Source organism: Sorex araneus, chromosome 5 (genome assembly GCF_027595985.1).
Source record: "Sorex araneus isolate mSorAra2 chromosome 5, mSorAra2.pri, whole genome shotgun sequence".
Lineage (NCBI taxonomy): Eukaryota > Metazoa > Chordata > Mammalia > Eulipotyphla > Soricidae > Sorex > Sorex araneus.
The window spans coordinates 16,300,990-16,326,892 of NC_073306.1; the positions used below are offsets into that span (position 1 = coordinate 16,300,990).

At 40.5% G+C, this 25,903-nt stretch overlaps 1 protein-coding gene across 1 annotated transcript; it reads left to right on the forward strand.

Moving 5' to 3' along the window:
• Positions 1 to 1,029: 1,029 nt before the first annotated feature.
• LOC101547677 (cytochrome P450 2J2-like) lies at positions 1,030 to 20,884 on the forward strand. Its single transcript, XM_055139817.1, has 9 exons — positions 1,030 to 1,247; positions 4,838 to 5,000; positions 5,641 to 5,790; positions 6,128 to 6,288; positions 6,936 to 7,112; positions 10,177 to 10,318; positions 13,456 to 13,643; positions 16,294 to 16,432; positions 20,359 to 20,884. Exons 1-9 carry the CDS (start codon positions 1,050 to 1,052, stop codon positions 20,535 to 20,537), a joined length of 1,497 nt encoding a protein of 498 aa, XP_054995792.1. The 5' UTR covers positions 1,030 to 1,049; the 3' UTR covers positions 20,538 to 20,884.
• Positions 20,885 to 25,903: the final 5,019 nt, after the last annotated feature.

Here is a 25,903-nt window from a genome sequence, read left to right on the forward strand (position 1 = left end):
ATTAGGACTCAAATGCCTCTGCTGTTTGCATTTTGATTTTGTAGAACAAGAACTTCAAGTTTTGGTTTGTTTAGAAGATTTGTAAGCAGTGTGGTGTGGTGTGGTGTATGTGAGTGTGTGTGTGTGTTTCCAGATCTATGCTGTTTCCATTTTTCGTCTATGGTGGGACAGATGTGGGTACATACAGGATGTGAATGGCAGAGGAGGAGCAGAACCCTGTGGAGTTGGTAGGAACTGGGGTAAATTTGGGACTCAGAGCTCATCGGGAAGAATCTCAGCATACCCAGGAGGAGGAAGTAGCTCCCTTCAGTGTTAAATAGTTGTTCTTAGAACCAGGCTTTCTGCTAGAAGCTTTGAAGCGTTAGAGAAAGGCTTGCAGGGCAAGGATTCCTGTACTGCCCATGTATCTGGTGCTTCATTTCATTTGGAAAGACCAATAGGAGGAGTCAGGGGGGTCAGAATAAAGCAACCCCTCTTCCTGCTCGTCCGGGGCCTCTGAGTTCCAGTAAAACAGGAAGAAACAGGGAAGTTCCCTAATCCAGAAAAAGCCTTTTTTTTTTTTTTTTTTTTTTTTTTGCGTCACACCCGGCGATGCACAGGGGTTACTCCTGGCTCTGCACTCAGGAATTACTCCTGGAGGTGCTGGGGGACCATATGGGATGCCAGGAATCAGACCTAAGTCAGCTGCCTGCAAGGCAAACGTCCTCCCCGCTGTGCTATCCTTCCAGTCCCTAACACAGAAAAAGTCTTTCCCAGGCTTGGGCGAGTTTTCCTAGGAGTCCCTGTGGCAGCAGAGGTTGTGGCTGCCGGTGCACGCAACGAGGACCCGAGCAAGGTTCTGGGACTGAGCAGCCAGCACACCCAGCACAGCTTAGAGACGTCAGACACTCTAGGCAGCGCACCCGGAACCCACACAGACCAGAGGGCACACCCACAGAGGGCGGAAAGGGGCGGGACAGGGAGGGGCAGCAGGGTGGCTGTGACAGCTTGACTGCTCAGACCTCAGACAGAGAGCAGAGCCACTGGACGTCGCAGGCGCGCGCCCGGCCATGGTTTCCCTGGAGACCGTGCTCTGGACCGTGCTCCACGCGCGCACCCTCCTGCTGGGCGCTGTGGCCTTCCTGTTCTTTGCTTATTTCTTCAGAAAGCGGCGCCCCAAGAACTGCCCACCCGGGCCCTGGAGCCTGGCCCTCCTGGGAAACTTCTTCCAGGTGGATTTTGAGAAGGTGCTCCTGCAGATGCAGCAGGTAGGAGCCGCAAGAGGGCAGAGGGGATGCATCCTGTCCTGACCTTGATCTGCGGGGTCTCAGGGCTGTAGGATGAAGCAGGTGACCAGTGGGGGCCCCCTCCTGGCCGGCAGGGTCTCTGGAGTTGTGGAATAGCCCTAAACGGTTACTGACCCCTTAGAAGAGCTCTAAAAGCATGCTAGACTTGTTTCACTCTACTTGCCTTCCGGATATGTTCTTTGGCTTTTGGTTTTATTGGATTGATTAAACTTCGGGGATTTTTGTTGTTTTTGTTCTGTTTTGATTATAGTTTGGGAGCCACACCTTGCAGTACTCAGGGCTTACCTCTGGCTTTCTTGATCAAGGCTTACTCCTGACAGTGCTCAGGAAACCAACTATATGAGGTACCAGGAACTGAACCAGATGGCATGTGTAGGGCCAGTGCCCCACCCTCTGCTCTATAGCTTCCGTCCAGTTGCACTATTTTTGCATTGGCGTATTGTTGTTGATTACTTTATTCATGGAAATTGGATCTACAGGTTATTTTTTTTTTTACCAATTTGAGAAGTTTTGGGGCATTACTGTTTGAAAGATTTTTCTCTTTAATCTCTTTCTTTAATCTCCTTCCCTGCACCCTGATGTTAGAAATACCGTGCCTTTGGTTTCTCACACGTGGTTCCTAAGGCTCCAAATCCATGTTTTACTTTTTTTTCAACATGTTTTACTCTTGCTTAGATTAGAAACTTTCCATTGATCAGTTTTTATATTCTTTCTTTCTTTACAACACTTCTATTAAGCTCTTGTTGAGTTCTCATTTAAGTTGCATTTTTACCTTAACCCCACTCTCTTCTTCCTTTTTCTTACCTCCTCTTTAACCTCAGTTCTCTCTCTCTCACTCTTTCTCTCTCTCTCTCTCTCTCTCTCTCTCTCTCTCAAACTGACCCTTATTTTTTTTTACAGCGGTACAAATCCAAGCCCCTTGGGTACCTATGCACATCTATTTAGAAAGATTTCCCGTCTTATGAGAGTGTTGTGATTGTTCATCAAGACATATTTCAATCACTAAAATCACTATTTTAGCATCATTATAGTTTAAACATGTCTGTATTGGTGTCAACTCACTCAAGTTGGAATTTTCCTTATCTTGGTGCAGCAAGTAACTTTGACGATATAGTGAATCTTTTTTATGATATATATCAGACACCAGTTTAATCTTTCATTTCAGCAATCAACCAGCAAGTTCAGGTAGACAATCAACCAGCAAGTTCAGAATGCTCAAAGGTCAGTGTAGGCAGTAAAGTCTCCTGTCTGGCCTCCTCTCCCTCCTCTAGCTCAGGCTGAAGAGAAGGAGAATGGGGCCAAATGGCAGGGACAGCTCGTGATATTGTAGCCACTTTCTTACAGCCACACCCCTAACCATATCTGTTCTATGGTTTTAAGGAGTGCACTCTTACTTCCTCTGTGCCTGCCTTTGTTTGAGTGTCACATCTCAGTTCTCAGGGGTTTCACTTGGCTTTGTTTCAGGGATCACTCCTGATGGCCATATGCAATGCCAGGGATCAAACCAGGGGCACCTGCCTATGAGGCATTCATCATAACATCACTACACTCTCTCTCTCTCTCTCTCTCTCTCTCTCTCTCTCTCTCTCTCTCTCTCTCTCTCTCTCTGTGTCCCTCTTCACTTTCTGACCCCATCATTATTTTTAGAATGTCACTGTATCACTGTCTCAATGTCATCCTGTTGCTCATCGATTTGCTTGAGTGGGCACCAGTAAAGTCTCCATTGTGAGACTTGTTGTTACTGGTTTTGGCATATCGAATATGCCACGGGTAGCTTGCCAGGCTCTGCCATGTGGGTGAGATACTCTCCGTAGCCTGTCAGACTCTCCGAGAGGGGCAGAGGAATCCCACTTGGGTCGGCCGCATGCAAGGAGAACACCCTACTCGCTAAACTATTGCTCCAGCCCATTTTTAGAGTACAAATCCAAATTTTTTCCCATCCCCCTCCAGACAGTCTGCATAATTCAGGAGTGGTAGGTGGCTGCCGCAGAGCTCTAGTGAGACCAGTTTCCACCCAGAGAAGCAGCTGCAGCCCCCGGGAAGTTGAGGGAGACTCACAGCTTTCTTTACGGTGCTCACCTCAACACAGGTTAAACAGTTACCAGGCTCTGTCCTATTACATCATCTCTTCTGCTTGTTGCTTAAGGGATGGACTACATTTCCTAGAGTTTCTTTTGTCTACACCCATTTATACCAAGATTAGTCTGGCATAGGAAATCTGATTTGTTCTCTTGTTTTATCACTAACATAGAAATGACTAGAATGAAATAGGCTAGTGATAAAACCAAGACTGGAATCACATAACTGGATCAAAAATTTTCATCAGAGGTGTTTCATTTTACTTTAGATAAAATCTCTCCCTATTCAAATTGTCTCTCCCTATTCAAATTAAGGGAAACTTTGTCCAGGAATTAGGGCCCCTGTTTTCCTTTTAGCTTTCTAGCATTGAATAACATATAATCACATATACATAATAAAATATGTTAAGTAATTGAATAAAACACATATAATAGTAAAAATAAGAATAATAATAACTTCACAATATGTAATAATAAATAAAAGTATTGTCAATTGTCTGAAGACTCCATTAGATAATAGACATCTTTCTTATTGTCGTTTTGGGGTGAGAGGGGTCACACTCATGGTGCTCAGGGTTTGCTCTGGCTGTGTGCTCAGGGATCATTACCGGAGGTGCTCAGGGGATCATATGGAGTTCCAGGGATCAAAGTCAGGTCAGCCCAATGTAAGACAAGTGCTTTACCTGCTGTAGTATAGCTTTGTCCCCTACATTGAGATATTTTTAAAATGCAGTTTCATAAGTGAGTATTATTCTCTTTGCATCTTTTCTCCTAACGCACTTTCTCTCCAACCCACACCCATCTCCATCTCCACACTCAGCAATGTCTCTCATTCTTCACAGGACTCTTGTAGAGGTATGGTTCTTGCCCTTCTGTGGTGGCCTGGGGAATCCAAGACTGAAAAGGAATGAAACATCTTGTAAGACCCCACTACTCACCCACAGAGCCAAGAGTCAAACAAACTTCAGACCTAGATTTTTCATTCTATTGCTGTTTCCCAAAATATAATTGATTCCTTATCATCTAACACATGTGGAACCCAGAAGAGCATTTCTTGCAATTAAACAGATTGTTTGCTGAGAAGTTCCTTCTTGCTACACCATACTTACATGAAACATAACTCAGCTTTCCCAGTTGAGGACCTGTACTGAATTTTCTCATTCACCTTCTCTAGGATTGGAAGTTGGAGGCGCCGTTTACTGATGAGGGCTATAGCTTCCTATCTTCTTTTAGGGAAACAGGGCTTACTCAATTCTTTGACTACATGAAGGGATGTGTTATAAGGAATATTCATGCTCTGTGGCAGAAAAAATCTGGGTTAAGATGCAAAGGGGAAAAAAGAGAAGATGGAGAAGCTTCGTCCTCAGATAATGGTGTAACTACACACCAGCACACACAAGACTCCCCCTTCGTACAGCTACACACATGTATGCATGTGCATATTCAACTCTGACTACTGAACTGCTCTTTCAGCTGGTGAAGAAATATGGGAATGTTATTGGCCTGGAGTTCGTTGGTTTTTACTCAGTAATTATAACTGGATTGCCCTTGATCAAAGAAGCCCTTGTCGAACAGGGTCATCACTTTATGAATCGCCCTGTGACCCCTCTCCGCAATCGCATCTTTAAGGAAAATGGTAAGTGTCTGGACCAAAGTTAGAAGTGCTTGCTTTATATTCTGATGCTCTGTCTAATAGAGACTCTGTGAATATAATTTTCTCAAACTCTCAGAAATGGAGCTTATTATAAACTCCTGTCAAGAAAGTGTATCAAAAGCCTCCTCTCAGAGTTAGTAGGGTTAGACTTATTGTGAGAGATAGATAGTGAAGAAACTATGTGTCCTTATATGGACTCATTCAGGTTGTTTTCATAAGCAAATAACCAACCTCTCTTCAGAGGATGGTACCATGTAATTGGGTTTTCAAGTTTTCTACCTCAGAAACTGGGCATTGATCTGTTTTCTTCTGTCCTTTCACAAAAATTTCATGCCATTCCTTGCGAATGCTGTTGTCAAATAAATTCCTAATTTCCCCCCATCCTTAATAATTAAGACTGTGACCTACAGGGTATCTTGAACTTTCTAGTCTATATTAAAACAGTTTTTCATGAATCCTTGAAGTAAAAAAATAGTCAATAAAATTCTAAATGAAAAACGTGACTCTTTCTCTGTACCAGAACATAGAGTTTTTAGGTGCTTCCCAACCTTTATTTGAAATATTTTAGCCATCAAATAACATGCTCACTTTTGTATCTGTCCTTTCGTTTTTCTTTTTCAAGGACTGCTCATGTCCAGTGGCCAGACATGGAAGGAGCAAAGAAGGTTTACCCTGACAACACTAAGGAACTTCGGTTTAGGAAAGAAGAGTTTAGAGGAACGTATTCAAGAGGAGGCCTACTACCTTATCCAACTGATAAAAGAGGAGAATGGTGAGTGCTTCATAGAGCAGGTCCGAGAGGTGGCACTTACTGAGCCACTAAGTAGGTGCTTATAAACTGCTTAAGTGCTTTCCCTGTGCCCAGTGCTGTGGGCTTATATCTTGTCCTGATAGTGCTCTCAAATTAAGCACAAGTAGAAAAACATTATCCATATTATTCACTTAAACTCTGTTTTACTTCTTAGATATTGACTTAGTGGCTGTTGTAGATCATACTCTATGGGATACATTATCCAGAGTTTTATGCATGATTCTTTACTCTGAATGTTCTAAGACATGAGAACTTTTTTTTTAGAAAATAAAAAATCCACCACTTCTTTAACTTCTAGGAAAGCCATTTGACCCTCATTTCAAGATCAACAATGCAGTTTCCAATATCATTTGTTCTATCAACTTTGGGGAACGCTTTGAGTACCAGGATGAAAAGTTCCAAGGACTTCTAAAGATGTTGGATGAAGTTGTATGGCTGGAAGCTTCGGCATGGTGTCAGGTAAAGACGTACTCATTCTATGTCTTGATTAAGTAGAATATCGCAGATTACAAACATGTATAAAGTGTACTTTTTAATGAGCTAAACATTGAAAAATGCTTCTGGTGCTTGGACCCTCCCAGTAATAGTGGGGTCTAATGTAAGTTTTTTACTCAGTGTGAGCATCCAGTAGACATCATCAAACCCAGACATCCTGAAGTAAAAGCTGTACCCTCACCCAGTGAGCTATCTCCCAGGACTTAAGAGCAATTATTTTAAATTGACTTCAATGCAAATTTTTTTGAAATTCAAATAGATTTTTAAATTGAAGAAACTCTACAAGCAATAAGAAAGTGGGTTTTCTAGTGTATTTTACTAAGTTTCAAAATAGACTTACATATATATATATATATATATATATATATATCCCTCAAGCTCTTGCAAAAAGATAACAATACTTCCAATCAATGTATTTGAAGCCAACATTACCATAGGTAGAATGCTGAAGTGTTCTTCTAGTAGCAATCAAAGAGTGGGAGAGAGATAAGAAGAGCAAATCATTACTCTAATTTAAACATAAGTAAAAGAAAACAGATATTTCTATTGTCTTAAAGTGTGGAAATATTATACTACATTGTGTTATTTGTTGTTTTCTTTTTTTCAAATAGTTCTATAATATTTTTCCAACATTAATAAATTTATTACCTGGACCCCATCAAACGCTCTTTAATGACTGGGAAAACTTGAAATTGTTTGTTGCTGAGATGATTAAAAACCACAAGAGAGATTGGAATCCTGATGAACCAAGAGACTTTATTGATGCTTATCTCAAGGAAATAGAAATGGTGAGGAAACAATGTTGTTCATAAAGAGCAAGTGGGGTAAAGTAGTTTTCTATTTATGTGGCAACAAATTACCATAGACTTAGTGGTTTAAGACACTAATTTGTTTTCTTACAACTCTGGGTTGGAGTGATAGCACAGCAAGTAGGGCATAGCCTTGCATGCTGCCAACCCAGATTCGATTCCTCCATCCCTCTCGGAGAGCCCGGCAAGCTACCGAGAGTGTCCCACCTGCACGGCAGAGCCTGGCAAGCTACCCATGACATATTCCATATGCCAAAACCAGTAACAAACAAGTCTCACAATGGAGACCTTTCCGGTGCCTGCTCGAGCAAATTGATGAACAATGCTACAGTGCTACAACTCTGGATAAATGTCTGAAATCAATTTCACTGGGCTAAAATTAAGGTGTTGTAGGACTGCACTTTACTTATGGAGGGAAATTATTGACTCATTTATTATTTTCTACATCTGCTCTCATCTAAAGTAGGGTACACACTAGGGAAAATAGCAATTATCCTTAAACCACTGATTTATTAATATTCATGCTACCTATGTCCACTTTCAGCTCGCAGTGAAAAACAAAATTACAGAGTCAAATACCACAGTTTAACTTCAAGGTATTTCATATTTCTCCTTTATAGAAAATTAAGGGGAAAGACAAGTTGGATATCCATCCTGAAATTGAAGAATCCCTCTGGTTAATATATATATATATATATATATATATATTTATTTATTTATTTATGTATACATATACATATATATAGAACATTGTCCTGAACCTATAAAATTAACTGCTCTCTGAATGTTTCCTAAATATTTGAATTTTTCCCATATTTCCTCTTATTTCACTTTCCTAACACCTCATTAATAGAAGCATTAATTTCTTATCAGAGGAGTGAGATTTTGCTCACTTGTAGGATAACATAGCCTCAGGTAGTTTAGGTTTATTGGGTTACTCCCGTTACAGTGCTCCTATTCCTCTTTGTTTATTTGTAGCTTCTATCTTAGTGTTCCGATGACTTGTAAATAATGTTTTTCTCTTCTCCTTGAGTCCTTTGCATAGTTTATTCAGAGCAAGTCCTTTTTGTATGGACACAGGAAGACTTAACAAATGTTATGCTTTTGTAACCTGGGAGTCATTTGACTTTACATGAAATTTTCCTCCAGGGCATCTGTTCTTTTGACCTAAGCCTCAGCTGCCCTTACTTCCTAGCATCCCCAAAGCAGGGTCCCGACGTGGGACGAGAAGGACCCAGGGCAAGTGGTGAGTTGTGTGCTACCCTGGCATCGAGATGGGCCTGGCCAAAGTGCCTAATGCTTAACTATAAGTTAAGAGCTTGATTATACTAGATTTGGACCCTGCTAGGGTGAGGAATGATTAATCTGGCCTGAGTGCTGTGGTCTGAGCCTGTGGCAAGATGTTGCCAGGAGAGCTCCCTTGTAAGCCTCAATGTATCTCTTGCTATGTCCATACAAAAACAACTAGTATTAAGATGTTAAGTGTTTGGACTAAGGAAAAGAAAAAAAACCTTAAGAGTCAGGAAGGGCTTTGGAATTCCCTGCCCTCAGGAAGGGCTTTCTTATGTTGATTCTGCTACCTGGCTGGGGGTAGCCTAGAGGGCAAGGTGGGAGAGACAAGTAGGAGGAGAGACTAGAGAAGGAGAGAGGAGGCAGTTGATCCAGAGAGAGGTTGGAGCTGGGAGTGCGTGAGATGAGAAAGATGGAAGATTGAATAAACGATAACTAATCAGCAACCAGCTTGGTCCTCGTTCTCCCTTCACCTGTCCTTGGCCAATGGCTGTCCCGATCCATCCCATACACAGCGGTTCCAGAGCATCGAACACAGGTGGTGAGGCACAGCCGCCCGGAGAGCCCGCGTTACACTCACTGTCTTGTGTGGAAGTATGGGACCACATAAAAGAAGTATGTTAAATTGAAGCTTCCAGTAGAAAGCTAAAAATAAAACTGATGGGGTTGGCTTACAGAATCAAAGAATCTTATTTAGAAAAAAAATCTTCAAATGAAAATACAAAAATAGTAAGACATACGAGAAGAGAAATTCAATTCATTCATCATGGAACACAATGTGAATATGTTCGAGAGGGCACCAATAACGTCTCTCATTGAGAGACTTATTGTTACTGTTTTTGGCATATCCAATACGCATGGGTAGCTTGCCAGGCTCTGCTGTGAGGGCTCGATACTCTCGGCAGCTTACCGGGCTCTCTGAGAGGGGTGGAGGAATCGAACTCAGGTCAGCCACTTGAAAGGTGAATGCCCAACTGCTGTGCTATCACTCCAGTCGTGAATATGTTATTTTGTTGAATTTGTTTTAAAACATTGCATGTTGTATGATTTATAAATGCCATCATTAAGGGGTGTTTGCGTGTATGCTTATGTTTTATAAAACAGGACAGTGAAGAACAAAGGGTTTATGTGACTATTATTGGAAGTCAAGTCTATCACCTGCAATAACAACTTCTCCTATACTAGTTTCTATGACTAAAGAAACAGCATAAAAATAGTTGTTTGGAAAGACCAAAAAGAGTGTAGGGGTTGGAATGCTTCCATTGCTTGTGAACATCCACTTTTCAAACCCTATTACCAGGGACGGGAGCAAAATAGTACAGCAGGTAGGGCATTTGCCTTGCATGCAGCTGACCCTAATTCAACCCTGAGCATCACATACAGTCCCTGGAGCACTGCCAGAAATAATTCCTGAGCACAGGATTGCTCGATGTGACCCCTAAACAGCAACCAAAAAATAAAAAACTCTATCACCAATTGTACACTCCCAAGCATTGCCATGAGTACAGAGCCATGAGAAGTTGTCTTGATTTTCATCCACCCAAACTAACAAGTTTCCTGCTCCTGTAATAGGATGATGCTGAAGAGAGCCTTATTAAGCTTTTTCTTTCCCCATTGGTTTTTCTAGAGAGACCCAGGGGGAGAGTATTTCTCCAGAGGCTGTTTCTTTCCATGTTCACTCCCAAGCTGAAACCCCAGGAGTTGTGATAACCTAGATTCCTATAAATACACCATAAATCATTGTGCTTTCTAGCATAAAAGTGAAACCTCTTCCAGTTTCGATGAAGAAAATCTCATCTTCACCACCCTGGACCTCTTCTTTGCTGGCACTGAGACAACTTCAACTACACTGCGCTGGGCTCTGCTCTACATGGCCCTCTACCCAGACATCCAAGGTGAGCAGGGCTGAAAGGGCACCTGGGCCAGGACAGCAACATGCCTCCTGGGACAGAAGAGAGCCTGGAGGAAAGGGAAGATAGCTCATTAGGTCAGGAGACCATTCATGCAGACTTGAGAACCACATTCCTCAAGTTTTAGGTCAGGATTTATTTCCCACATTAGACAGTTAAATCCCAGAATATCTTTCCTCAGAAAATTCCAAGTTCAGTAGGAAAGTTAGAGTTGTCACTGCGGAGCTAGATTAACAGCGCATAGGGTGTTCTTTGCTCACAGCTGATCTAGGTTTGATCCCCAGTATCCCATATGGTCTCCTACCAGCAGGAGTAGTTCCTGAGGAACATCTGAGCACAGTTGGGTGTGCCCCTCCCCACCCCGCCCTGAAACCAAACCCAAACAGAAAAGGAAGGAAGGAAGGAAGGAAGGCAGGAAGGAAGGAAGGAAGGAAGGAAGGAAGGAAGGAAGGAAGGAAGGAAGGAAGGAAGGAAGGAAGGAAGGAAGGAAGGAAGGAAGGAAGGAAGGAAGGAAGGAAGGAAGGAAGGAAAAGAAAAAAAAAACAGAATTGGCATTCTAAGAAACTCCAGGAAACAGTTCTGTTCTCACAGGAATTGTGTCCTAGCCTTCTCTCCTTTTATCTAATGACTTCCCACTGTCTTGCAGAGAAGTTATCATGTAGACAAATCTCTTAGTCTAGTTCACACATCCTTTCATGTGCCTTGTCCTGATTATCTGACCTCTGCTCAACCCCACTGCATGGTGACCTACCAGAGCCCCATGTCATTTTCTCTCACCAAGAACCATCATGTTTGTTTGTTCCTTTATCTGTATGGAATATTCTCATTTCTCTATTAGCTCTGCTTGCATATAATTTCTTCTGAAATGTGTCTTCAATTATAATTTCTTCTGAAATGTTTCCTCACTTTTCTAAGAAAGACTGACTTTTTCTTCTTCTGGATCTTCCCCTGTTGTCGTGCTCTTCACACAAATTATACCTTTCCAATCAAGTGCAGCCCATTCAAATATGTGTCAGATAACAATTATTCTTCCATCTCCAGGTTCCAGAGAAATTTAGCACTTGAGAGATGGGATGTGTTGGGAGGTTTAGTTGAGGTCAGTTAATTTGGGTTTACTCTGTTATTAATAAGAGTAGTTTATTGATGGAATATAAGATCAATTTAGTGAATCAATGCCAAATTTATTTCCCTAAATTTCAGTTAGAATAGATTTGAGTATTTGACTTGTACTAAGGATGAGCTTCTACATGAGATGTACTTAGCTGAGGGGAAAAAGGAGGGATTGAAATGGGGAGAGGCCAACAGAATGTCATGGAGGGATGTTGGTACTTTTTGTTTGTATTTGGAAGCCACATCTGGTGGTGATCAGGGTCTACTCCTGGTGCTATTCAGAGAATCATGACATTCTAGGTTTCAAATCCTGGCCTCCTGCAAGCAAAGCATGTAATCCAGCCTTTGACCATCTTCTAAGTCTGGGTACTTATGTGGTGGTTTTGGAGTTGTGAAACTTCAGAGGGTGAATTTGAAGATGTGTGAAATTGTATGTGTCATTACTGAAGTATGGTCATGAAAACTAACACTTCATTTTTTAAATTTGCTCAGGAAATTGTGGTATAAAGTGTGTTTGAAACTGAATAATTTAATTTAACTTTAAAATTCACAAAATTTGGGTATGAAAGTGACTTCTATCATGAATGCCAGAATAAAAATAGCCTTAAAATGCAAATTTCACAGCAATATTATTCATAATATCTAAGAGGTGGAAGCTGTCCAAGTGCTATTTAGGACTTAATGGTGAACAGAGCATGGTATATTCATACTATGGAATGCTAGTTATCTTTAAAAGGAAGGAAATTTCTGACACATGCTACAACATGAATGGCACTTGAGAGCATTAAACTATATTAGATAACTCAGTTATAATATTTCAAATACAGCGGGTAAGAAATTTACCTTGCATGTGGCCGACATGGGTTTGATTCCTCCGTCCCTCTCAGGGAGCCTGGTAAGCTACCGAGAGTGTCCCACCTACAAGGCAGAGCCTGGCAAGCTACCTGTGTCATATTCCATATGCCAAAAACAGTAACAAGTCTCACAATGGAGACGTTACTGATGCCCACTCAAGCAAATCAAGGAACAACCAGACAACAGTGCTACAGTGCTACATTGTAATCCACTTGGATGACTTGCATGTCAGTCAAATTCATAGGAAACAAAAAAAAATTATCGTAATCAAAAGTTAGAACAGCATCATGGGGAGTGGGATTCAGTTGTGCACATTTATTAAATGTTCTGGATACTAGAGGCATAATGATGAATATATATTTAACGCCATTAAACTATAAGTTAAAAGTGGTTACAATTATATATTTTGTGCTATTTATATTTTTCCACCACTAATAAATTTAAATGGACAGGGGGTTGTTTGTTTATATTTTAATAGGAATGTATATCACTCTTAAAGGAAAAGTCACCTAGGCAGTCTCTACAGTGCCTTTTTCCTTCCAACTTTTACTTGTCTTTATAATGATATTTGAGTCAGCACTTTCAAATGACTCAACGTTGGGGATGCCTTTTCAACAGAAGGAATGGAGAGGGGGATGAAAATATATCTCTTTCTTAATGGGTGTGTTCTAAGTAGTAAATGTCCCTTCTAAGTATATTCTAAAAAGCCACAGCTTAGTTCCAAGTCACTTGGAAATCTGGGAAATGTAGCTGGAAAAGTATCTGTCCAGTGAAATAAAATCTTGTTAGCATAGAAAAAAGAAGACTTCAAGTCGCAAACAGTACTTTTATTGTATGGTTGCTCATATAAATCAGCATTTAATACAAAATCATTCTTACAATAACGGTGTATTCATCTTCACTCATGAGACGGAATAAGTTTCCAGAGTTAATATAATTTGAAGCAAGAATGTTGTAGAACAAAGTTTGTCAGGAGCATTTCCTTACACCTCGGTCCACTTTCTACTCTTAGATTCCTCCTGCAAAATTTAGAGTTTACGTAGAAGACTAAAATTTTAGCCATTTTGATTGATTCTAGTGATCCTGTCTCCTAATATGAGTAGATTCAACAGAACTTATGGAGTGGCAAAATAATAGAAATGTCTCTTCCTTTGCAGAAAAAGTACATGCTGAGATCGACAGAGTGATTGGCCAGACGCAGCAGCCAAGCATGGCCCTTCGAGAGTCCATGCCCTACACCCATGCAGTGGTCCACGAGGTGCAAAGAATGGGAAACATCATCCCATGGAATGTACCCAGGGCAGTGGCAGCAGACACCACCCTGAATGGGTACCACATTCCCAAGGTAACTAGAGGTTTCCAGTCTCACTTGTCAAGCTCACCTTTCAAAAGCTAAGAATCTGAATGATAGATTCTTATTCTAAGGTGTTCACTCTTAAAAAATGATACATATTTTACACAAGATCTGATACCAAAGGGGATTTTTTTTTACACATGTGATCTTAGAACATGAGTCACCTTTCTGTTAATGACTATTATGAAAGGGAAGGAGATTCCTAGGAGAAATTGAAGACTGGCTTTGGTTAAAGACTGGCTTTCTGGCTTTGGAATTCTTCAGAATTTTCTATATGAAATATGTAGGCAAGTCTTTGTGGGATGCAGAGGGCAGAGTTTTCTGTCCAGTTTTGCCATGAGTTTCTTCTCTGAGAATTGGAAGAACGAGTCAAATTTATTGTGCAAAATTCTTCTGCGCAATTCTCTATTAAAATAAGAAGGGAGTTGTTGAAGCACAGTAGCCAGGGCACTTTCCTTGCATGAAACTGATGAGGGTTTAATCCCTGACAGCACCTTTGATCGCTTGAGTCCCACCATGAGTGCTTCCTCAATGCAGAGTAAGCCCAAAATAAGCCCAAAACACTCCTGGATGTGAACCAAAACAAATTGATATATGAATTGTATATAAATATACAAAAAACAGAAGGATAATTGAGCCCTTCTCTACCAATTTAATATTAATGTAGAAGTTGTTAGATTAATAGGTGATATCCGTTGAAAGGGCTGGAGAGGTAACACAGCCGGTAAGGCATTTGCCTTCCATGCAGCCAACTTAGATTCGATTCCTCCGTCCCTCTTAAAGAGCCTGGCAAACTACCGAGAGTATCACTCGCAGGACAGAGCCTGACAAGCTACCCTTGGTGTATTCGATATGACAAAAACAGTAACAAGAAGTCGCACAATGGAGACGTTACTGGTGCCTGCTCGAGCAAATCGATGAGCAATGAGATGATAGTGAGAGTGATAGTAGAATTTATCTATCACTGTCATCCTGTTGCTCATCGAATTGCTCGAGCAGGCACCAGTAATATCTCCATTGTGAGACTTGTTGTTACTGTTTTTGGCATATCGTATACACCACAGGTAGCTTGCCAGGCTCTGCCATGGGGGCGAGATACTCTTGGTAGCTTGCTGGGATCCAGTAGAATTGATAAGCAAAATATTCCAAAGTATTTTTTCCACCTATTCCAGAGACTCCATATGGTGCCTTAAAAGGACTAACCCACAGAGAAAGCAGTCCAATAGTGTGAAATACCAATTATTAGATTGGTGAAGAAAGGAACCAATAGTTACAAAGCAAATATTATGCACATTAGAGTATACAAGTTCTTTACAAATGTCTGAATCAACCTACAGAATAATAATTATTCCAATTTTATAATTGAAAAGTCAAAGCTGAATGAAATTAAATTTGTAGGATTCCTTCAGTATACAAGTGACAAGAGTTCTGACTCTGTTCTATGCTATATTCTGGCATATGAACATATAAGCTCCTCTAAAAACAGGAGTTACGTTTTTTGACTTTAAAGCATCTTCCTGTTCTCTATCTCACTTGGCCTGTGTTAACTTCTCTGCCCTCAATAAAGGAAATTCTCCTCCCCTCCACCTATAATCTGGGCAGATGGCTGTCCTTTGCCCCCTAACCGCCTCTCTGCACACTGCATAGTCATAGCATTTCTATAGTTCCTGTTTATCTGTGTCTGAGTGTCCTTACCTGGGAGTGATCTCTAGACACAGGACCAGGTGAACACAACCACGGGCAAGCCACCAGTGATCACAGTCTTGGATACTATCTCTACAGTATCAGGCCATCTGTTGAAACCATTATTGTATACACTTAAAAAAAAGTTTTAAGAACCTTTAGAAAAAACAAATTTATATATAAATTGTATATAAATATACAAATTGTATATAAATATGAATGACAAGAGTGGCCTGGAGACATTCAGGAAGATGTAATATATGCACCATCCCATCCTATACAAAGGAGCAAGTTGCAGGTGTCAGGGTCATTGAGGGAATGTAGATAGTCCACAGAAGATGAGAGAGTAAAGACTTAATTAAACACTTGTTTGCTTTTGAATATCAATTAATTCCACTCCAATGATCCAGTCCATCTTAACCAGTTTCCTCTGAAAAAAAAATCACATTTTAAAGTTTTATTGATGTATGACTGGTTTACAATATTATAAATTTTGAGTCGTATAGCTTCCATCTGAATATTTGGCTGATCCTCACCACACCAGTTCTGCCACTACACTTTGGAATTCATTTCCTCTACTGATTCTTCCCACTTTTCCTCCCCTCTAAGTTGCATATCCACTATATAATTCATGTTCTATTTTAGTGTTTTTTTGTTGGTTCATTTGCATTGGTTTTTCAATATGCCCGTGAGTAGAACCATCTAGTAATTGCATTTCACTTTCTGGCTTTTCTCATGCAGTGCATCACTTCAAATTCCATGTACTTTGCCCCAAGTGACAGAAGTTCTTCCCTCTTTATCACTAAGATTCCCTGAGGCATATAGGCCACAGTGTCTTTGCACAGTCCTCCTGATGTAGGCCTTTAGGTTACTTTCATGCTCTGCCTGTGTGGACTGCTATGAACATATTGGCTGTTATATCCTGTCCAACGTACCTGACTCTCTGTGCTTTCTCCAGGGGACTGCGGTCTTAACCAATCTGACAGCTCTTCACAGAGACCCTGCAAAGTGGGCCACCCCAGACACATTCAATCCGGAACATTTTCTAGAGAATGGACAGTTTAAGAAGAGGGAAGACTTCCTGCCTTTCTCCATAGGTGAGTTGTAATTCATCATAGAAGGACCATCCAGAGTTCACCTCAGCCCTTCCCTGGTTTCCTCCCTGGGACCCTTTGGTTTAGTCGGAGTGTGTCCAGAGATCTCAGCCCAGCCTGACTCCTCATGGCTTTAGGCTGCCTGACTTCCTAGGCCCTCACTTGCCTCTGATGCAGATTCCAGTCCCACTCAGTTCAGTTCTCCTAAACCTGGGAATAGAACTTCAGACCTCATCTTTTGCACATGTTGAAAACTGGATCTTTGCCATCTTTAGAGCATTTGGAAAATGTCTTATTCACATAGAACCAGATGAACAGGGATGAAGAACAGGAGTCATTGCTTCTTGTTATGAGCATTCAGGAATTATATAGGAGTTTTCTCTATATGTCTTCTCCACAAGAATTCATTTCGTCTTTTTGCATTTTCATTCCTTTCACAATTCTAGTTAATACATATATATGACTCACAACATAAAATAAACAAAAGACAATTTCTCCCTCTTACATGTGACAGCCCACGTGTTTATGGAAGAATGGCTTTACTTACATTAGAAAACAAATAACAGAAATTTGTAGCACATTTCAGCCTTTAATTTAGATACTTTGTATAGGTTATTTAAGTAACACCCAGTTCCTTCCCTCCAGATATTTTCAGTCATTTGTTATGGACCAGGCAGTCAGTTCTGAGGATTTTTAGAATGAATGAAGCAGAAAAGCAAAAAACAGTACTCTTATCAAACATGTCTAATTTTTCACCAGTTTCAAATTCCTATCACTAGAGATAAATTTGAAAGGAATTAAGGATGCATCTAAAGTCATAAAACTTACGTAGCAGAGTTAAAATTAGTATTAACCAGATTTATCAAAATAAAACCATTGATTTTGGCTTGAATTAAAAATTTTCCTTTTAAATAAAAGAAACAGCTACAAAGATCTCATATTATAGAATGCATGCTAGTTTGCCTGTCATTAAATGAACTATTTAAAGAGTTTCTGTTACAGGAGCATGTTTTTTATGACAATGCATAACTCTGAAAGACAGTAAGTATATTTGAATCCTAGGTGCCGTGCTTTCCCACTATGTTATAGGATTCCCATTACACTGGTTATTATTAAACTATCTTTGATTTTATTCATATGGTTCATTGTCACACTGAACAAGTGATTTCTTAATATGGTGGTTGATATGAGACCTAGGAATTCCTTTAGTCTCTGAATATAAGAGCTTTAAGGGTTATTTTTTTTCTTTTTTAATGAATCACCATGACATACTGACTTACAAACTTTCGTGCTTACGTTTCAGTTGTACAATGACTGAGTACTCATCCCTCCACCAGTGTCCATTCTCCACACCAATGTTCCCAGTACCCCTCCCAACACCCCACCTCATTGCCCCCCATTGCCACCCTACCTCTGTGGAAGGCACATTCCCTTTTACTCCCTCTCTTTTTTCAGGTGCTATGGTTTGCAATACAAGTACTAAGTGGCCATCATGTTTGTTCCATAGTCTACTTTCAGCACACATCTCCCATCCCAAGCAAACCCTCCAAGCAACTTTTACTTAGAGGTCCCTTATTTATCTCAGTTGCCTTTTCTCTCAGCATCTGAGGTTGGCTTCCAAGCTGTAGAACAATCCTCCTGGCCTTTATCTCTAGTATCCTTGGGTGTCAGTCTCCCATTGTGTTACTTTATATTCCACAAATGAGTGCAGTCATTCTGTTTTTATCCCTCTCTCTCTGACTCATTTCATTAAGCATGATACTCCACTTATATGAAAATTTCATGACTTCATCTTTTCTAACAGCTGCATAATATTCCATAGTGTAGATATACCAAAGTTTCTCTCTTTTTTTAATTTTATTGATTCACCGTGAGACAGTTACAAGCTTTCATGTTTGGGTTACAATCTCACAATGATCAAACACCCATCCCGCCACCAGTGCACATTCCCCACCACCAATATCCTAGGTATACTCCCCCCTTTGCCACTCTCTCCCTGCCTCCATGGCAGACAATATTCCCCATACTCTCTCTCTACTTTTGGGCATTATGACTTGCTACACAGAGACTGAGAGGTCATAATGTTTGGTCCATTATCTACTTTCAGCATGCATCTCCCATCCCAACTGGTTCTTCCAGCCATCATTTTCTTACACTTGATCTTAGCCAAAAGGCCGAGAAGCGATCCAGCCATCATTTTCTTAATGATCCCTTCTCTATTTCTTTTTTTTTAATTTATTTTATTGAATCAGCATGTGGAAAGTTACAAAGTTCTCAGGCTTATGTCTCAGCTATACAATGCTCAAACACCCGTCCTTTCACCAGTGCCTATATTCCACCACCAAAAAAAAAAAAAAATCCCAGTATACATCCCACCCCTCACCCCCAACCCCCTCCCTGCGTAACTGATAAATTTCACTTCCTTTTCTCTTTACCTTGATTACATTCCATATTTCAACACAAAACTCACTATTGTTGTGGGAGTTTCAACACAGAACTCACTATTCTTGTTGGAATTTATCCCACAAGAATACAGCCCTATTGACAAGGAAATATTTGATAATTAGTTTTCCACTGATGAGAACGAAGAGATAAAAAGTCGCGCAGCCGCGGTTCCTGTATTTTAGTAATTAAGTCCAGGGAGATTTAAATTGGAAATTGAATCATTTCCCTTCCTGGAGCAGCATGGAGCAAAAGCTCAGTTCACAGTCTGGATACATGGTTGCAAGCACTCCCTGGAACCACAAATCATATAGCTGGCTCTGGCTCCTGATCGTTCTGCAGCCAAGCCGCTGTGCAAAGGCATGGCCACCCAGGTCTGTTACTTCGATCCCTTCTCTATTCCATCTGCCTTCTCCCCTCCACTCATAAAGCAGTCTTCCAGCTGTGGAGCATTCCCCCTGGCCCTTGTATCTACTGTCGTTGGGTGTCAGCCTCATGTGATGTTATTCTATACTCCACAAATGTGTGCAGTGTACCAAAGTTTCTTTAACCAGTCATCTGTTCTCAGGCACTCAGGTTTTTTTTTCAGATTCTGGCTACTGTAAATAGTGCTGCAATAAACATACAAGTGCAGATGTCATTTCTACTGTATTATTTGAAGAGCTTTAATTTTTGTGTTACAGCTCAAAGTTTCAGTTGCATATTTCCACTTCTATTACTAATAATGACAATTTTATTACTCCATTTGAATCACAGACTTCATTTGCAAAATACTATCTCATTACCTAATAGCAACTTGTTATAGTTAGACAGAAAATGGGGTAGCATCTCTTCTCTTCATCTAAGAAAACTAAGAATGAGTAAAAGTTATTTTTTATGCAAAATCTTGTGACCAAGGAACAGGCAAAATAGGTCAGAAGACTCAATTTTCATACTTCCACTCTAGTATTCTTTCTAGCATAACTAGAATACATATTACCTTCTCATACAACATTAATATTTAACCTCATTTCTTAAGACCCTTGCACTTAATAAACACTTAGTTTAAATAATATACATCAATTAACATATTTGTATATAACAAATTATCTGATGATATTCATTATCTTAAAACAAAAAATGCAGAGTCTGCAAGATATTTTAGGGATTAAGGTGCCTGCTTAGCATGTCCAGGCAATTATAAAGATTAGAACGATATTTTGTAATTTGCTTATCAGCTTTCAAGTTGATGCTCGCAATCTTTTCGGTTTGAAATCTGAAAACTCAAAGCTCCTTCTCTGGTCTCACACTTAATCCTTCCCCCTGCCCATAGGCATCAGAGTTGAGACTATGTACTTCCCCCTTCTAACTTTGGTCAACCCAGGTGGTTGTGGGAGGAGACTAGACCCTGACACAAAGCCTAGAGCAGCTCCTTCCTCTCCCAGGACTCACAGGAAGTGGTGGGAGACCTGATGGAACCTCACCTGCCTTTTGCCTTTGTCTTGCAGGAAAGCGGGCGTGCCTCGGAGAACAGCTGGCCAGGACTGAGTTGTTTGTTTTCTTCACTTCGCTCATGCAGAAGTTTACCTTCAGGCCCCCAGACAACGAGCAGCTGAGCCAGAAGTTCAGGATGGGCCTCACCGTTGCCCCTGTCAAATACCGAATATGTGCTCTCCCCAGGGTCTAAGGGTCTAGGGGCTCTGGGAAGGGGTGACCTCGGAAGGCGTGTGTCTGCTCAGAAGCCGGAGCCACAATGAAAGTGGTCCCTGAAGGAAGATGGGGAAAGTGGACTCAGAGGATCCCCACACCTCCAATCCCAGGTCTTCTAGATCCCTGATTAGGGCAGCCATGAATGATTTCTCTTTTTTCACGGGAGATGAAAGGGGACCATGGTTCTCTAATGAAGAATTAAAGGAGGACCCTCTTGGGGTGGGAGATGAGGCTGAGAGTAGACTATAGACAGAACATGATGGCCACTTAATACCTCTGTTTCAAACTACCACACCCAAAAGGAGAGAGAGAGCAAAAGGGAATGCCCTGCCACAGAAGTGGGGTGGGATGGAAGGGACAGGGTGGGGTTGGTGGGAGGGATGCTGGAACCATTGGTGGTGGAAAATAGGCACCGGTGGAGGGATGAGTACTTGATCATTGTATGACTGAAATGCAAGCACGAAATTTTGTAAGTCTGTAACTGTACCTTAAAGTGATTCACTAATAACTTTTTTAAAAAAAAAGAATGTTTTAATGTCATATGTGCTATAGAAAACAATTTTCTGATATAACTGTGCTACTGTTCTTGTTTCATAGACCTAAGATCTATTTTATCTAGTTGAATTAGTCATCTCTGTATAGAAAATTTTCTTTAGAAAAGGACCAACAGGGGCTGGAGTGACAGCACAGTGGGTAGGGCATTTGTCTTGTACGCGGCCGACCAGGGTTTGATTCCCAGCATCCCACATGGTCTCCTGAGCATGATCAGGGGCAATTCCTGAGTGCAGAGCCAGGAGTGACCCCTGAGCATGGCTGGGTGTGACCCAAAAAGCAAAAAAAAAAAAGAAAAGAAAGAAAGAAAGAAAAGGACCAGTAAAAGGATCCCAAACTAGGCAGTACGAAAGAAATAACAAAATTTAGAGTATAAATTAATGACATGGAAACGCAAAAATCAATCCAAAAGATCAATGAACCCAAGAGCTGAATCTTTGATGAAATAAAAAAGATTGATAGACCACTAGCAAGGCTCACAAAGAAAGACAGAACCCTAATAAACTGAATAAGAAATGAAAAAGGGGGCTCTCACATCAGAAACCAAAAAAATTCAAAAGATCATCAGAGACTACTTTGAAAGGTTGTATGCTATGAAACAAGAGAACCTAGAAGAAGTGGATAATTTCCTGAATTTCTATTATCTCCCAAAGTTGAACCAAGAAGATCTGGAATAGCTGAATAGACCTATTAATATCAAAGAAATTGAAACTGTAATCAAAAGTCTTCCGAAAAACAAAAGCCGAGGTCCAGATGGATTCACTAGTGAATTCTTCCAAACATATAAACAGGACCTATTGCCAGTTCTTCTCAAGCTTTTCCAGGAAATTGAAGAAAGAGAAACTCTCCCAAACAGTTTCTATAAGGCACATATCTCCCTAATACCAAAAGCAAACAAAGATACCACAAAACAAGAAAACTACAGGCCGATATCCCTGATGAACATAAATGCGAAGATCCTCAACAAAATATTAGCAAATAGAATCCAACAACTCATCAAAAAGATCATACACCATGACCAAATGGAATTCATTCTGGGGATGTAAGGATGTTTAACATTTGGAAATCAATCAACATAATCCATCATATTAACAAATGAAAAGATAAAAACCATATAATCATATCAATAGAAAGCATTTGAAAAGATCCAGCACCCATTTATAATGAAATCTCCTGCCAAAATGGGTACAATAGGTACTTTCCTCAATATAGTCAAAGTCATCTACCACAAGCCTATGGCATTTATCTTCCTCAATGGGGAAAAATTAAAAGCCTTCTCTCTAAGACCAAGAACGAAACAAGGATGCCCACTCTCACCACTTCTGTTCAATATAGTACTGGAAGTACTTGCAATATTGATTAGGCAAGAAAAAGATGTTAAGGGCATTCAGGTAGGAAAGGAAGAAATCAAGCTCTCACTATTCGCATATGATATGAAACTATATTTAGAGAACCCTGAAACTTCTACCAAGAAACTCCTAGAAACAATAGACTTGTATAGCAAAGTTTCAGGCGAAAAATCAATACCCAAATGTCCATGGCCTTCTTATAAGCAAATAATAAGAGAGAAGAAAGTGACACGAGAAAAACAATTCCCTTCACAATTATGCCTCAGGAAATCAAGTACCTCAGAATCAGCTTAACTAAGGAGGTAAAGAACCTGTACAAAAAAAAAACTACAAAACGCTACTTCAAGAAATAAAAGAGGACATGAGGAAATGGAAACATATCACCTGCTCATGGATGGGGAAAATTAACATTGCAAAATGGCAATTCTCCCCAATGCATTATTCAATGCAATCCTTACAAGGATACCCATGACATTCTTCAAAGAAATGGAGCAAACACTCCTGAAATTCATATGGAACAATAAGCACCCACGAATAGCCAAAACAATTTCTTGGGAAAAATACGAAGGGAGGCATCACCTACCCCAACCTCAAACTCTACTGCAAAGCGGTAATGATTCAAACAGCATGGTACTGGAATAAAAGAGCCACAGACCAATGGAATAGGGTTGAATATACCGACACACACCCTCAAACATATGACCATCTAATCTTTGATAAGGGAGCAAGAAATGTGAAATGGAGCAAAGAAAGCCTCTTTAACAAATGGTGCTGACACACCTGGACAGCTATGTGCAAAGAATGGGCTCAGACCTCCACCAAACACCATGCACAAAAGTCATATCAAAATGGATTCAAGGCTTCAACATCAGACCAGAATCCATCAGGTACATTGAAGACAAGGTCGGCAAAACCCTCCACTACATTGAAGCTAAAGATATCTTTAAAGGTGACACACCATTGGCCGAGCAAGTGGAAGCAGAGATAAACAAATGTGACTGCCTTAAACTGAGAAGCTTCTGCACCTCAAAAGATACAGTGACCAGAATACAAAGACAGTCTGCAGAATGGGAAAGGATTTTCACCCAATACTCATCTGATTAGGGGTTGATATCAAGGATGTACAAGGCACTGGTTGAACTCTGCAAGAAGAAAACATCCAACCCCATCAGAAAATGAGGGGTGGAAATGAACAGAAATTTTCTCAAAGAAGAAATGCGAATGGCTAAAAGACACATGAGAAAAGGCTCTACATCATTAATCATCAGGGAGCTTCATATTAAAAGAACAATGAGATATCATTTCACACCACAAAGACCTACCCACATCCAAAATAACAAAAGTAACCAGTGTTGGCATGAATGTAGGGAGAAAGGGAATCTCCTTCACTGCTGGTGGGAATGCCAACTGGTTCAGCCCTTTTGGAAAACAATATGGACGATTCTCAAAAAATTAGAAATTGAACTCCCATTTGACCCAGCAATACCACACCTGGGAATATATCCCAGAGAGGCAAAAAGGTATAGTAGAAATGACATCTGCATTTGTATCTTCATTGCAGCACTGTTTACAATAGCCAAATTCTGGAAAAAATTGGGGTGCCCCAAAACAGATCACTGGTTAAAGAAACTTGGGTACATCTACACAGTGGAATACTACGCAGCTGTTAGAAAAATATGAAGTCATGAAATTTGCATATAAATGGATCAACATGGAAAGTATGTTAAGTGAAATGAGTCAGAAAGAGAGAGATACGCATAGAAAGATTGCACTCATCTGTGGAATATAAAGTAACAGAATGGGAGACTCACACCCAGAAGTAGTAAAAATAAGGACCAGGAGGTTTGCCCCACATGTTTGGAACTGGCCTCACCTGCTGGGGGAAAAGGCAGCTGAGATAGAGAAGGGAACACCAAGCAGAGCATGTTGGGAGGATCAATTCTGGTCGAAAGATGTGTGCCGAAAGTAGACTAGACACCGAACATGATGGCCACTCGATACCTCTATTGCAAAATACAACACCCAAAAGGAGAGAGGACAAAAGGGAATGCCCTGCCATAGAGGCAGGGTGGGGTGGTGGGGGATCAGGTAAATGTGGTGGGAGGGATACTGGGAACATTGGTGGAGGAGAATGGGCAGTGGTGGAGAGATGGGTAAACGATCACTGTGTGACTGAAATGGCAACACGAATGTTCATAAGTTTGTAACTGTACCTCATGGTGATTCACTAATAAAACATTAAAAAAATTTTTTAATGATTTAAAATTTTTAAAATTATAAAAAGAGGGTAGGGCTAGATGGAGAAAAAGGCCTAGAGAATGAAATGTTACAATATCAGGCCCCAAAGCTGAGACTTACAACACAGTTGCCCAGGAGAGAGCCATGTTGACATTCTCCCTTCATCTCAGGGGATGCTTCTTCTAGGACAGATTCTCTTTCAGCAGGACGACCCACCCAAGAGCTGAATCCAATGGGTGTGTTTCTCCTCTCCTTGTCCAACTAACGTATAAGCATTCATAATATTAATTATTTTGTATGACCCAATAAGAGATACATTAAGCTTATAGAATTGCTCTCCTGGGGTCATCTCTATCTCAGACTACAGTGCTCAGGCCGAATTAGTCTTTCCTATCCCTAGGAGGGTCCTAATCTCGTCCTTACTCTTGGATCACGACAGCATTTGTCCATGACCATGATCTCAGCATATAGTTGAGTATCGTGGCATTTTGGCCCGGCTCATTTAGATGCCAGGGTAGCTCACAGCTTGCCCTGGGTCTATTCAGTCCCTCGTCGGGACCCTGCTTTGGAGTGCTAAAGGCAACTGAGGCTTAAGTCAAGGAAGCAGATGTCCCAGAGTGCAGTGTTTGGAGACAATTTACTCCCAAGTTTCAAAAGCAAAATATTAACTGTTTTCCTGTGTCTATACAAAAAGGACATTGCTTTAAAGTAAATTATTCAAAAGACATAAGGAGGGGAGAAAGGCAATATTTCACTCATACATATAAAATCATAGAATTCTGAGGAATCTGACCTTACAAGTTAACAGAGTCTTATTAGGGGAAAAAAGCTGATCAACTGGTTGGTGAAGAGAGCACAGACAAGCGGTTACAGACAAAAAAAAAGGAATGGGAGTGACTCAGGAGCACTGTGATGGATGCAACCCAAAAAACCTAAGCTCTCTGTAGCAAGGGAGAAAGGACAAACCAATGTTATCCTACAGTTATTGTCTAACAATTGATGTCATATGTTTTTCTATTTATTTGTTTCTAATTTTATTCCTTTCAAACATAAATAGTTATTTGCAATAAGGTCTTTTGTGTTTTTGAGATTTTGTTCCTATATATTTTGTCTTTCTATGGTGTAAATAGTTTTATTTTATTTTTTAAAAACAAAAGACTGGGGCTTGAGCGATAGCACAGAGGGTAGGGCGTTTGCCTTGCAA